Below are 14,051 nucleotides of genomic sequence, written 5' to 3' on the forward strand. Positions count from 1 at the left end.
GTCAAACAAGCAGTTGTGTCTCTGCCCTGAGTTTCTTCCTGTGGGAGAGGGGCAGAGTCAGCCCATGAGCTGTGCCCTGGCTTTTACAGGTTTGAATGCTGTGAAGAGACAGCAAGAAAAAGATTCAGAGAAATAGCAGTTTGGATATCCAACATCAAAAGGGAAGCAGCTGTAACTGTCAGACCAGCTACATCTAGAAAACATCTGTTTGATGCAGTACAGCCTCAAAAGCTGTGTCATTTACTATGTTTTGGAAGCCTTGCAATTTTTTAACGTTTTAGGATCTGCACGTGCACAGTGCACTTCCTTGCTCTCTCATGCTGTTATTTTCTACTTGTTTTCAAAGAATGACAAAATCTTGAGACTTGGTTATTTTCTTGTCTCCATGTTTGTTCTAGTATGCCAAATATTTTTTCAAAAGATAATGTGAGTCTGATAACAACTTGTGCCACATTATTGTTAGTTAATTGCAGGAGGAGTAAATCTCTCTGAGACACTGTATGGAGAGTGATCATGACCAACAAATACTTTTCTCTAGACTGAACTGATCATTCAATTTTCAGTAATACCTCCCAATAACTAGTGTATATACCCTGTGGTGCATTAACAGAATTCTCTCAGGTACCATATCTGTTCAGTGGATAGCAACTATTTTGAGACAGAAATTTGGGTATGTAAGGGATAAAAAGATTTTCAGAAACACTGTTAAAAATTCTCTCTTGTGAGAATTTTTAAGCCATTTTTAGTATCTTCTGATCCTGATGTTTTCTTTCCTTTTCAGACTGAAGTCTTGAATGCTTCTCCCTCAGTAGCCATAACAGTGAATGGCAAGGTGTAGTTGATAGCCAGTGGTAGCATTTAGGCTGTACATCTTGGCCTGTAGTGAGTACCTGGAAGGATTGGGCTTATACTGCATTCGTGACAGTTCCCTCTTTTATTGTTGGCATCACTATCCTCTCCTACTCAGTAAATGCTGTTGCCGTGGGAGGAGCACTCATCAGACTTCCTCTTTGCTGTGCATTGAATGCTTGTGGAGATGATTTATTTCTCATGTTTCTGCCTTTCAGTAAGAAGAAAGGGAAATGCTCATGTTCTTCCTCTCATTGCTCCCAAAAAGGGGCTTCAGGAGAGAAGGTGTATGTTGGAATGGCAGCTCTCTCCTGAAGTGCACAGTGCAGGTGTCCATGAAACCACAGACCAGCAGCTTGGAGGCTGTTCTCCTGAGGAGGGGCCTCCCACTTTCCCATTCTTAATGACAGACATTTCTGGGGTAAAAGGCAGATCCTTGGTGCTGCAGGCTGGGCCCAAGTCCCTCCAGATACTCCCTAAAGACAGAGATTTCTTTTTTTTTCTTCAGTCCATACATTTACCTTCCTTCTCAACTATGGATATGTTTTTATATGTCTTACCTAAACTCCTGGACCTGTCACTATTCGTGTTTGTGGATATTTGCATTGATTTAACTTCCTGTAAAATGCAAAGAAATGAAACTGAGCTTTCCCAAGTGATACAAACCAATATTTGCCTGTCACTTTAAAACCTAATTTGCTTTCCCTGTTGGTCAGAGTAAGGTAGTACAAAACTTACTTTAAAAGAAGGTTATTTTTATTACAAATGTTTTTGTTTGATAAACAGTGCTATAAATTTTCACTTTTACATGTTCATAATTTAATTCCCTCTACCAGATAATTACTCACTTGAATCTGACTGTTCATCTTATTAGAATCTTAAGTCTATAAATCTGCAGGTAAAAGGGTAGGTATGCAAACATTGGCTTGAGGTTCTTCCATGTTATTTCTATTACTGTATTGTATTCCTCCCTGGAGTGATGTTGCTACTGTGTGTAAGGGTGTGTCTGTGGACGAGCTGAACACAACTTTAGGTGTCTTTGTTGCCTGTTGCAGTAAGTCTTTATGTTTATATAGAACAAGTAGCTTTTTTAAACTTTGGGTGATCACATAGTGTTCATTTTAACCATAGATAACAAAATGCAGTGCTTGCCAAAGGAAAACAAAAAGAGCAAGCTGGAAGATAACACAGAGTTAAAGCTTAATGGCTGGTAGATTGAGTTTAGACTGTTCCCTCTAAACCACATTTGAATTTGCTTATTGATATATTTAAGGTTAAAAAGTGAATATAAAGGCGTTATAGAGTAACACTCGTAGTGTGGGGCTGGGGGTCACAGGGTACCTTTCTTTTGCTCAGTGTCAGAAAGAAGAAATTTCATTCTACTTGAAGAATTTAATGTACTGGCAAAACTGGAATTTTCGCATAACAATTTTAGGCTGAGAGTTATTTTTATTTGGTTATCACTTGTTAGGGAAGTGGCATCATTGTCTATTTTACAGTGAAGGCTTTGTGCTGTGGCCAGAAGGCACAGTTCATGTAACCAGTGTGCTTATCTTGATTGCAGCACATCTTCATTGCCACCTCTTGACTGGCCTTTACCAAGCCATTATGGGCAGTGTGAACTGAAAATAGAAGTCCAGCCTAAAACTCATCACAGAGCTCACTATGAAACAGAAGGAAGCAGAGGAGCAGTAAAAGCATCTACTGGAGGACACCCTGTAGTAAAGGTAGGAAGTCTGGCTTTCTTGAATAGAAGGTAATTTTTTAACTACAGTTATTGGTATTTACAATGCTGTGAATTGTTACCTTTTGTTAAGCTTACAGCCTTTCCTGGGCAAGATTTTCTCCCTTAAATGTAATGATAACTGTTTTGAAAACACTGACCAATAAAATATTGTTGAGCTCAGAATTAGATGTGAGGTCCTGGTAAATTAGACTTGGCTTTGGCAAAACGCTCTCTTTGAAGAGAAGGATATGTGGGGTTGGTCTTGCTGGAATAACTGTGTGTATGAGATGCCGTGTGCTCCTCTCTGACTTGGAGTGTTCAGGTGTATACACATGTATCTTGCTCTGTGCTGGGAAGATCTCTGGATTGGTTAGGGATAGTCACTGATGTCTCCTTTAATATCCATGGTGTCAGCTGGCTCACACAGCCTGGAAGGGAACCCATCCTCATTCACTGAACATGGGGCAAATGATGCTGAGAAATTGTGGGGCTTCTTAAGATGCCTTGGTTTATATTTGTCACATCCTTAGGTGAAAGCAGTGTCTCTTTACTTACCTCGGTATTGCTCAATGGTGTTTTATCTTACCTCCAAACCAGGTTAAGACAAAATTTAATGGCTTGTTTATAAGTCAAATGAGACAACAGTTACAAAATCTTTATAAAACAAAGAGGGGAGAAAAGTCTGATTTACATGAAGGTTACAGGAGGTTCTATCTTTTCTTCCAAATCCAGGATATTTCATGTTCTTTTCAAATAAAATTACAGTCTGTGTTTCAGTCCTAAATCTTTTGCTACAGTCTATACATTAAAAATGTATTTTGCATATTTGTCCTCTTCTAGTAGTTGAAAGTATCTCTTTACTGTAGGAGACCAGATGCAAAGTGCTTGATAGGATTGGTATGATCAGTCCCCATTCTTTCTGCTACTCTTACTGTTTCTTCTCTGATAGATTACCTTGAACTTTTTCATTACACATTTTGTAGGTGTGTACACTTTGTATCTTTCCTTCTTCTGCCTCTAAAAAGGGTTGCTTATCTGCATCCCATCTTCCTTCTTGAATGTCTTTCCTTGATTTCCATTTCAGTTCATAAGCTGAGCTCTTCATCCAGCTTTCATGTTCCCTGCAAAATTGCTCAGTGTTTTTCTTCTCTCGATACTGTGGCCTAACCAGCAGCAACTCTCTCCTTTTGTCAGACCTACAGGGTTTTGTAGCACAATAGAAGCAAAGGTCAGGTGCTTCTTAGGGGAGTGTGTGCTGCAAGCTAGAGAAAATTGAGGGTGCTTGGACTAGGCTGGGATTGGAAAGCTGGCAAGACACGTTCCTTCATGTGGAGTATTGTGTTGCTTTAGTCAGTGGAGGACAAGTAGACACAACTTCCACGTGCCAAGGTGCTTGCAGTGGAATTTAACACGTCATTAATGAGGACAGAAACCTGAGAGATTTTAGCAGACAAAATAAATCTTTCCTGAACTGCTGTGAACTGCATTCCATATAGTTTAATTTCTTTCCTCTGGGTGCTTATGTTTTGCACTGATATTTGCATTAGGAGAGTTTATGATGATATTTGTAAGATTTCACAAATATGTAGGCTTGTTTTTGCTTGCAAAACTAGATGCTTCTAAGCTGCAATACTTGATTCTTCTAACTGCAGTAATGCAAGTTAGAAGAAACAGATCTATAGGGGGTGACTTACACCAGTGATTTTAAAAGCTATTTATTTCCTTTAAAATTGTGAATACCTTGCTATACAAGAATGCTGTCTTAAAAATGAGGATGGCATTTATGTGTCTGACAGTCTCATGCTTCAACACATGTGTTGTAGTATGCCCCTCTAAATTAAAATGAATGCAAATGCAGATCAATATTCAACTTTGCAATTTGGTCTCTTCCAGCTGGATTGGAAATTAATTGTTGTATTTGATAGGAGATAGGACGTTGTTATGAAATAAAGCATTGATTTGTATTTACTTTTTACTAACTATTGGGACAAACACCATGGGAAAGGCCAAGTTTGGAAAAGGTAATACTAAATATCTGTATGCAGGCAAATATTACTTTACTTTCATACAAACTGAAATGTTTTCCAGCACTTCTGGAAGCTTATTCCAGAAATCCATGTCACAGTATGGATTACTACTTCTGACTTTTCTTTTTGGTGCTCTTAGCTTTAGAGCAGTCACTTCATGTGTGCGATCATTGCAGTAAAGTACTCAGCATTTTCCTGTGTAAAATAAATGTGTTTACCAGTGTCAGAGATGAGAAAGGAGGTGGCTAAATAGAATAGAATGTTTTAATTGGAACAGACCTATAGCAGTTGTCAAGTCCAACTGCCACATCTTTGGGTGCCTGAAGGCCTTTGTGCTTTTTTCTTACACAACTTGTTTTGCTTTTGAAGGTTATTTTACAGAAAGCTGGAGTATTTAATTTCCAAACTGTTAAGCCTCAATAGTTCTGCATGTGCACTTGATGTATTATTTAAAATAAAGATTTTTAAGACTGTTCATGGCTTCAAGCCTTTAATGTATTAGTGCATGTCATTAATCTATTACTAATACTGTACCACACCTGTTGCTAGGACACTAAGCTTCTGACAAATTTGGCATCATCTGTTGTTGAGTACATTTAATCAGCTTATTTCCAAATGAGAGGAAATTAAATAAGTGGAGCATCATGCTTTGCTTTGTATATCTCTTAACTTTAAGAAAGCTAATTCTATAATGATGCTCCCTTGTTTTTAGCTTTTTTAATGCAAAATGTTCTATGTAGCAGATACCTTTCATTTTAAGCTGTGCTTTCTTGGGAATATATTGCAGCTAATCCTTGTCATCTGGAACAGTTTGTTTTTTTACCTTGGTAGAGAATCTGCATGATAATGCTTTTCACAGGGAATGAATAAATAATACAGCAGAATGGCTTGCAAGGAGAAAGGTGGCATGTTGAGCTTTTGTCATCCAAATGATGTGGAAATTTTGTAGTGCATTGCCAGGAGACAGCCTCTGAGCTCCCTACTTTTACCATTCTATCTAATTCATGGGTTGGAGTCTGCAATTCACCCATCTAGGAAGCCTTTTAAACAAGTAGCTGTCACATTTTATCCAACTCTAAAATGAGCAGTCATCATTGCTTGAATTTCCAGCCTTCCCATGGGTCCAATTGTACATAAAATAATGTTTGCACTTAAAATTTGCTAGAATGAGCTTTTACTTCTATCTGAACTGGTAGGGTTCTTCATGAGACCTCACTTGGATAATGCTTATGATCAAAACCAGAAAAGCCTTTTAGAGCAGGTGGGCACCTGATAAGAATCTCTCTGGGATAGTTTGGGAATTTTTACTTTTGTATCTTAGTTTTCTGATCTAAAATGAACTTTTTTTAAAAAAATAAGCAAACTTGTTTTATATATTGTGTTCCTGCTACTCATGTAAGTTTCTGCAATTTTCTGAGCTCAAGTATTTTAAATTTAATGACATCTTTTGGTAGTAAATGATAAAGGCTATGTTGTGCACAAAAAGTAGTATTTCCTTTTATCTTTTGTCCTGTTGCTAGGGGAGAAGGTGATGTCCATGCTGATCATCTTGTAACCAAATAGAGTGATGTCCTCAGGGGCTGTGGGCTCACAGCTGCTCCTTAGCACCATTCTATGTGCAGCAGTGTCTGTCCTGGGGCCACTGGCAATGTGGGAGGCAGTGTAGGTATGAACTGTGATGGGGTAATTGCCTCTGCAGCTGATGATGTATCTGCAACAGACACTGCATAGAATCCACTTACACCCCTTGTATGCAAGGTTTGGAGTGGTGGTAGCTGTTAGGAATTTGCCTGGACCAGAAGTGTCTTCTTTTTCTATGCTGCAAAGGGTTTAAGGATAGAATCATTCTGTTCCTTTGCCATAAGCAAAATTATTCCTGTAGCAGATTCACAGTAACAGAGGAGGGGAAGCATCGTGCAGTCCATATGGACAACTCAACAGTTCTGCAGCTGAAAAAAAGATGTAAGATCAAAAATCAAAGCACTATTAAATAAAAGGCAGTTTATTTAGATGCCTGCACGCTGCTGATCACTGACAAGTAGAGAGTTGTCTTCTGTGTGAGGTTTCATAAACAACATGAGGTTTCATGTTGTTTCTGTGTGAGACCTGTAAAAGAGCGACTCAGTGTCAGCTGTGTTTAAAGTGATTGCAGAGGTTGAAGTCATGACAAGTGCTGCAGTGGAAGAAAAAAGTAAACTAATTGAGCAAAAGTAAACTCACTTTGAACTGCTTTGAAAGTTCTGAGACAGGAATGTGTTCTCAAAAAGCCTGTCAAACTCTGCCTGAATCCTGATGGGAGAAACTGCAACCAACAAGAGAGGATCTATCCAGGCAATGTCAGATAATCTGATACAAAATAAAGTAACAAAGGATTGTCTAAATTGACTGTATGTTTCCTGGCCTGTAATTCTGTGGCTGTCACCTTTTCCCAGCTGTTCTCTGTGGCCAATGCATGTAACTAATTGAATATCAGGTATAGTATTGGAATTCTCCCTCTTCTCTATGTCCAATCAACAGCACACTTCTTCTGTGTTTTGCAACCCTTCCCATTCTTCCTGCTTTTCACTCTCTAATTTTCATTTTTGGCTTGAACTTTTTCCTGGTTTGTCCATCACCAGAAGGCAGGCTGTATCCCAGCTCCAGTGCCTATTTTTGATTGGTGACAGCAACCTGCCAATAAATCTAAAAGGCAGAAGGTAAATCTCAATCTGTGTGAACTGTGTAATGGGCTGTACTGGTGAAAACATTGACCTTTGGATGAGATTCTAGAACTATGTATCTTTGAAGAACACTTTGATGATTTAGGCATCTTCTGATACAGAATCCCCAAAAAAGATAGCAAAAGTGATGCCTCTGCTCACTCTAGAAAATGCAGTAATTGGTGTGAAAACCAATAAAAACAGTCATCTGCATTTTCTATCATAGATTTACTATTTTTTTTTTCTACAGGTTATGTGAGAATAACTTCTTCCTATCCCAGCAATGCTTGTCCAAAAACTCTCCATAGCATAATTAACATTTGGAGTTGATATTTCAGGAATAGCACCCTTTTTTTCAAGAGTGCAGTAGAGCCAAGTGCAGATGGGTGGTTTGATGGTTGGTTACATGGGGCTGGCAATTCTGCACTGTGTATTAGCCTAATACTATTTTAGCTATTAAATTACATTCTTTTTTGCATAATGTAAAATGGGAGAGAACTAAAACACCTCAAAAATGCCTGAAGTCAGTATTTAAAACACTTTAAATCTTGTCTGCAAGCGGTGAGTGTGTAAAAGTGTGAGATTTCAGAAATAGAAATCCAGGTTTTTAAACCTTGAAGAATGTTCTATACATGTGCAAACACATGGTACCATGATCAGTAATGAACTGATACTTGCCATTACTCTTTTGCTTTAATCCTTTGTAGGATCTGTTTGGTTTTGTGATGACCTTTAAAATGTTTTTAATTGGACTTGTGCCCCTATCTAATAGTTTAATAAAGTTTGTTCCTTTTATCTGTCACTATTTTTTTCACAATTACAAAGGTCTGTACTATTTTAAAGTCTTCAAGTCAGTGTACTCAATAAGTTCATTTAACAGACAAAGTTAAATAAGTTTATTTAAAAGACAAAGGAAGATACTTTACTGATGTGTATACTTTTCCTTCTCTGTTGATGGAAAGGTACACCAAATAATCAAGTGATAGAAAATAGCACTATACTTCAGGAAGGGATTGAAATAGATGTTTTTGTTCAACATATTGAACTTTAAAATCAGACATTTAACTTTCTGTAACATTATAACCCCTGCAGAATCAGAATGAAATTATAAAAAAATTTCCAGTGTGCTGTTAGGACTTTCTGAGCCAGTGGTTGGGATATTGCATGGTAGATCTGAATGGAGTTCCCTTCCATCAGTTTCTGCAGTCTCTTTTAAGCAGTCCGTTGGAGATTACAGGTCAGCACTCACTGCACCCTCTGCAAGGCTGCAAGGGATGGCTGTGGTCAGTCTGACTTTCAGTCGCTTCCCTGAACTCTGCTTTCTTCATTTCATGCCCATGATTTGCTTCAAGTTTTTCAAAATGCAGCTGTTGATAAATTCACAGTAAATTGTATCACTGGCATTAGTCATGGTGTCTTTTGTTTTAAATTATGTTCATCTTCATGCCCTTGGATCCTTGTCATCCCTTACTTGTCATCCCCAGTCATGTTTGATAGATGTGGTGTTCAGCTTGGCAGATAGCCCTTCAGCTTGTAAACCCAGCAATTCTCACAGTTCTTTAGGAAAGTTGTTGCACACCACTCAAAAGGAAAATTCTTGTGGAGAAATATCTGTAGAAAAAAAGTTCAGTTGATCAAAGCCATGCACTGGTGCCTCTCTGATACCACTGTCCAAAAGATTCCAGGCTTGTGGGTCATGTCTCCATTTTCTCAGAGGATAAAACACTTAGATGTTTTGGGGTTTTATTTATATGAAGTTTTTAAAAGAATTCATATTTTACTTTTGCAGTGGGCTGAAACTTAAACAGTGAAGGTTCTTTTCCTTTAGGACTGTTTAGGTTTCATAGTAAACTGCACCATATTTTGCTCAGTCTTCCGAAGTAAAAGAAAAAAGTACCTGATTCAAGAGAACAGCTCTTTGTTTTCACCTTCTGTAACGAGGCCCTGCATTCTTCTCTTTTGCCCTCCTTACCTTGTCACTCTGGGGGGGGTTTAAGGAATGCAGAAGTCACTGAAATGCATCCAGCTGCTGTGAGTCTATCAAGAGGGAAATAACTATTAAAACCTGCTTTTCATATCAAGGTGCTGAAAAGCCTTGGAAATCTCCATCTGAAGTAAATGCTTAGTAAGTGTTTGTGGCTCTTTTACATGGATGAGTTTCCTTCCCTGAAACTTGAACTGAGGATTTTTGTATAGCTACTGGTGCATTTGGTGAAGATGGATTGTTAACTTTAGGGACTTCATGATGCCAAACTTGCCTTGTATTTCAAGACTATGCCCTATTTTTAGGGAGGCCTATTTGTATGTAAAAGCTTTCTTTCTAATCAGCCTACTTCACCAATCCAGTAATGCCATAAGCAGTGACTTAATTGCACAAAGGCAAAGGAGCACTGAAATCTTCATCTTCAGTTAGCAAGCAAAAAAAGACACATAAAAGATAAAACATGAGTATTAAGCCCTGATGAAAGTTTGATTAAGCATGGAAATTTCCTAATAAATGCTGGAAAGTTTTGCAGAAAAAATGCTTTCAAAATACTATCAAATAGTTTTTGACACCACCTGAATGTTGTTGGTATCATAGTATTACTTGATGGCTGAGCATAAAACCTAACTGATGAAATTATCTTTCCCCTACCACCACCACCACCCCCCCCCACACACACACCCCCAGTACCATGTTTTTCCTAAATTCTGAGACTGAAAGTGTAGATGTATGGAATGTTGACATGATTTCTGCATTAACAGGCACTGTTAGGTATTTGAGCTTTTGGATAATTTGGTTCAAAAACCCAAGTATATTTCCAAGTATACTAGTGTTGTCTGTAAGTACCTGGTTACTGTGAAGCATGTATTTCCTATTGGGTATTTTTTCCAAGCTTTGTCATATGTCTTAAGAAATTACACTTTTACACTTGAATAGAGATTGGTAAGGCTTGGCCTGCAATAATAAAGAGAAAACATGGACAGAACCTTCTTCATTAAAAAAAAGGCATGAGGGGGTAAGAATTTGAAGTCTTATAGACTAAAAAGAGTCTTCTCACAAGCTTTTCAAGTTGCAGGGTTTTCTTTAGATCAGAGCATGGAACCAATGATATATGAGCCAGCTATGGCCCAAATATGATCTGCATGAAATCTGGAAAAATGCTAATTTCTTTTTCCAGGATGATGCCTCTTAATTAATGTGACATCTTTGTCTGCCTCAGCAAGGAAAGGTTCTCACCACTGCCACAAAATTCCAAGTTTAAATAGTGCTGTCTTCAGTGATCAAACTAATCCATATAGTCTCTAGCGTGACACGTTTTTAAAGGATTTTCCATATGTGCAGTAAGAACATAGGAGTGGTTTTGTTGCATAAAATACAACTTCTTGATGATCCAGAACTCTGTCATTAAGTGCCTGCCTTTGTAGTTGTTTGGTAAAAGCTCTGAACTCGCAGTGCCATGCAGGGGTTTCCTGTGTGCTGTGTAGTAATACGGCTGGAACTGCTTTGGCACAGAGCCCTCGTGGCTTATCCTGTAGTGACCTTCAGTCTTTAGCCTTCCAGCTTTAGTTTAACTTACGCAGGCACTGACCTCTGCTATGGAAACGATATAGAAACACAAAAACAACTTGGCTGAGTTTCCTCGGCAGAGCAGTGGGTGGTGTATCAGGATTCTGTTACAGAGGAGGGTTTCTGGAGGTCAATAGTGACACAGTGCAGTAACTTACTGCTTGTCTGCAGCACACTGTTTGCTGCTCCTGGGAAAGTGCTATAGCTTTTTTTAAAGTAAAATTAGCAATTTTTTGTTTGTACTGAGCAGCTCTAATACTGAACATTAATGGAATAAGTGCTGGAAGGTGCACCTGAAAGCCTTCCTAGGGCTCAACCAGTAGTTCAGGTTACTGTTGCTCTGTAAGTGACCCATGACTGAATTGTGAGCACACTGATACTGTAGTGCCTTACTGTAATGCTTCTTCATGGTGCTGATTCTGCAGCACTTGCCAGTAGGTTGTAAAATGCTATTTATTTAAACACCTATGGTCTGTAAAAAGACACTGTGTTCTTATTTGTGTATATTCTTTATTGAGGTGGACTAAAGGTTCACCGTGACTTCATTATGTATTTGAACAAAATACAGTATTTTTTCTTTTGAGTTAATTAAGTACTTATTTTTATTGAAAAACAATTAGCAGGTTGGGAGTTTTTACTGATTTAAATGTTTGGGCTGTTCAACATCCAGAATTGTGCATAAAGCAGATAAGGTGGTAAGAAAAGTGTCACCCTGGCCGTCAATGAAATTTAGGAAAATCAGTATTATTTTTTGAATTATAACAAAACTATATTTAAAAGGAATGCATTTTAAATGCTTAAATAAGTACATTTTCCTGATTTGAAGTTTGTTTGGGGTAGTAAGTCTCCTTCATTATTCACAAGGTAGGTTGCATCAATAATGGCAAGTCAGCCTGGAGCTGCCAGCTTGCTTATTACACAAGATTTAAAGGGGAAATGTTCATTCGAAAGCACAGATTTGTGTAATAAAAGTTGGGTTTTTTCTGTCCACAGTTCTCCAACTGCCTAAGTTTCACTAGCACATCAGGCTGTCTCATTAGCATGCACAGCCTATGGAGCTTTCTGGCTTTTGGCTGGGGCTGTAGGGAGCACAGGGACACTGCAGCCTGTCCACTGCTTGCTTAAGGCTGGGATGTTTCCTTTAATGAGGCCCCGTTGGTGCAGTCAGGCCCTGAATTACACTGTGCTGGAGGACATGGAGGTTATTCTTTCTTTCTTTCTCATTCCCTGGCTTACTTTATTGCTGTGGGTTTTGCACACATTGGTTATATTTAGACCTTTACATTGTGGGGGGAGTTGTCTCTTTTTACTTAACCTTGAATAAAAGCAATAAATTGTCTGCAATACCAAATACATATATTTAAGTATCTGCTAACTTGCCAGTCTGTATGGCCATAGAGTCTCCTGGGCAATACCAGTGTGACTGCTGGAACAGGGGATGTTGCACTTCCCTAAACTGAGCTCCTGCTCTTTGTAGGCATCTGTAGAAGATGGTCTTCATGCACTGTAGAGAGGAGCTTAGTTTTACAAGTATCCCCCACCCTTCCTTATCCCTGGTATCACCAGTATCTCTAGAACTGCTGTGTACATGTCCATTGTTCAGCATGGGGAAGATTAGCCTTAATTGGAAATTAGCTTTGTCACAGTGACCGCATTTGGAAGTCAGTCAAATTTTTGAATAGGTCTGGCTTGTAATTTTTATAATTCCCAGTATTAGAGTGAACACATTTAACTAACGTCACATTTAGGCTGGATTCCATTGTGTTAAGATTTAATTTTAACTCTGAGGAAAATGGATGGTGGAGTCACAGTGTTGAGAGCTTGTGACAAGATGGCTGCTGTAATGGTAAACTAATACATGTCCTAATTTTCTTTAAACTCCTAAAATAATGCAGACTAATAAAAGAATCAAATATTAATTTGGTATTTAATGAAAAAGAAACTTTTGGAAAGACACTGGAGTCCTGCATCAAGCATAAAAAGGAATTTATGCATGTGTGTATATTTAATTGATGTAACAGTGTGATCCCTGTGCTCTACTGTGATCACAACACTAAGAGGAAAGTTCCTTGTGGTCCTGATGTTTCTGTAGTTTATAGTTGACTTCTGACAGTGAAGGGAGAGAAACCTGTCAGTACACTGTCACAGGAGGTTCTTTACTGTAACCTTTCTAAATGCTTGTTTATCACATTTATTTACATGGGAAGCAACTCTGACAATCTAGTTTAACTTACTTAGTGGCTGAAGGGATATTTTGGGTTGGTTTGGGTGTTTTTTTAGCTGGATTTAGCTCTTTCTGTACTTAGAACTCCAGGGAGAACATACTTGACAAAACAAAGACTTTCCAGGCTTCTGTTGGAACCTAAATTTCTATTCTTGACGGAGAAAGCTGTAATAAAAGTGACAGCCCTGGTAGATGCTGCCACTTGAATATAGAAACCAAGCTGTAACTTGAATATAGAAACCAGGCGTTCATTTGGTCCATAAAATTCCCAGCCAGGAGTGATGCCCCAGCAGTGGGGCTTCTGACTGCTGGGTGTGGATGTGCTTTGGGCTTTTGTGCCGCTGACTACTGGCTTAAATTACTCTTCTAAGTAGGTTAAATTGACATGTTTTGTTTGGTTTTTAAGTGTTAGTTCTGTAAAGAGCGTGGATAATATTGTTGTGTGACCAAATAACTCTCCCTAGAGACAAAAATATTGACATGACAAAACCACGTTTAAAGAATGACTGTCTGGCCCTCCCTCCCCTTTGAACATAAGTTGATGTCAAAGTCAATGAAACGTAAATTTGCTCCAGTGCAGTTTAGCAATTATGTAACTTGCAGCCTGCATCAATCTACCAATTGCAGGAAGGTGAAGGAAAATGGATTTGTAAGAAATACTCTGTAGGCTTCAGATTTATAAAAGCAGGGGTTAAAGGAAGCTAGTGTTACTGTTGTTTACATTTGTTTCCTTAACAAATTACCCATGTACTATCATAAAATGGGCTTTTTCTTCTAGATTCAGTTTATTCTTTTTTTCTGCTGTTTCAGTGTTGTGCCAGAATTGATTGAGTTAGCTCAAGCAGCAGGTGGCTTTATGGCAACTGCATTGGTGCATTGGTGGTTAGATATGTATTTGAGAAATGGAAAGATGTGTAAATTAGCATTTGGGGCTTTAAAGTATATTCTTTGGCAAAAATAAGCCACACCTGATTTT

At 38.4% G+C, this 14,051-nt stretch overlaps 1 protein-coding gene across 1 annotated transcript in view; it reads left to right on the top strand.

The window, feature by feature from the left end:
- Nucleotides 1-14,051, top strand: part of NFATC3 (nuclear factor of activated T cells 3) — a gene marked incomplete at both ends in the record, with an annotated part of 51,420 nt that overhangs the window by 21,306 nt on the left and 16,063 nt on the right. The window contains 1 exon segment of the mRNA XM_083870038.1: nt 2,414-2,576. Coding sequence (XP_083726164.1) covers nt 2,414-2,576 — 163 coding nt within the window.

This window comes from Zosterops lateralis (assembly GCF_965231275.1).
Source record: "Zosterops lateralis genome assembly, chromosome: 12".
Taxonomy (NCBI): Eukaryota; Metazoa; Chordata; class Aves; order Passeriformes; family Zosteropidae; genus Zosterops; species Zosterops lateralis.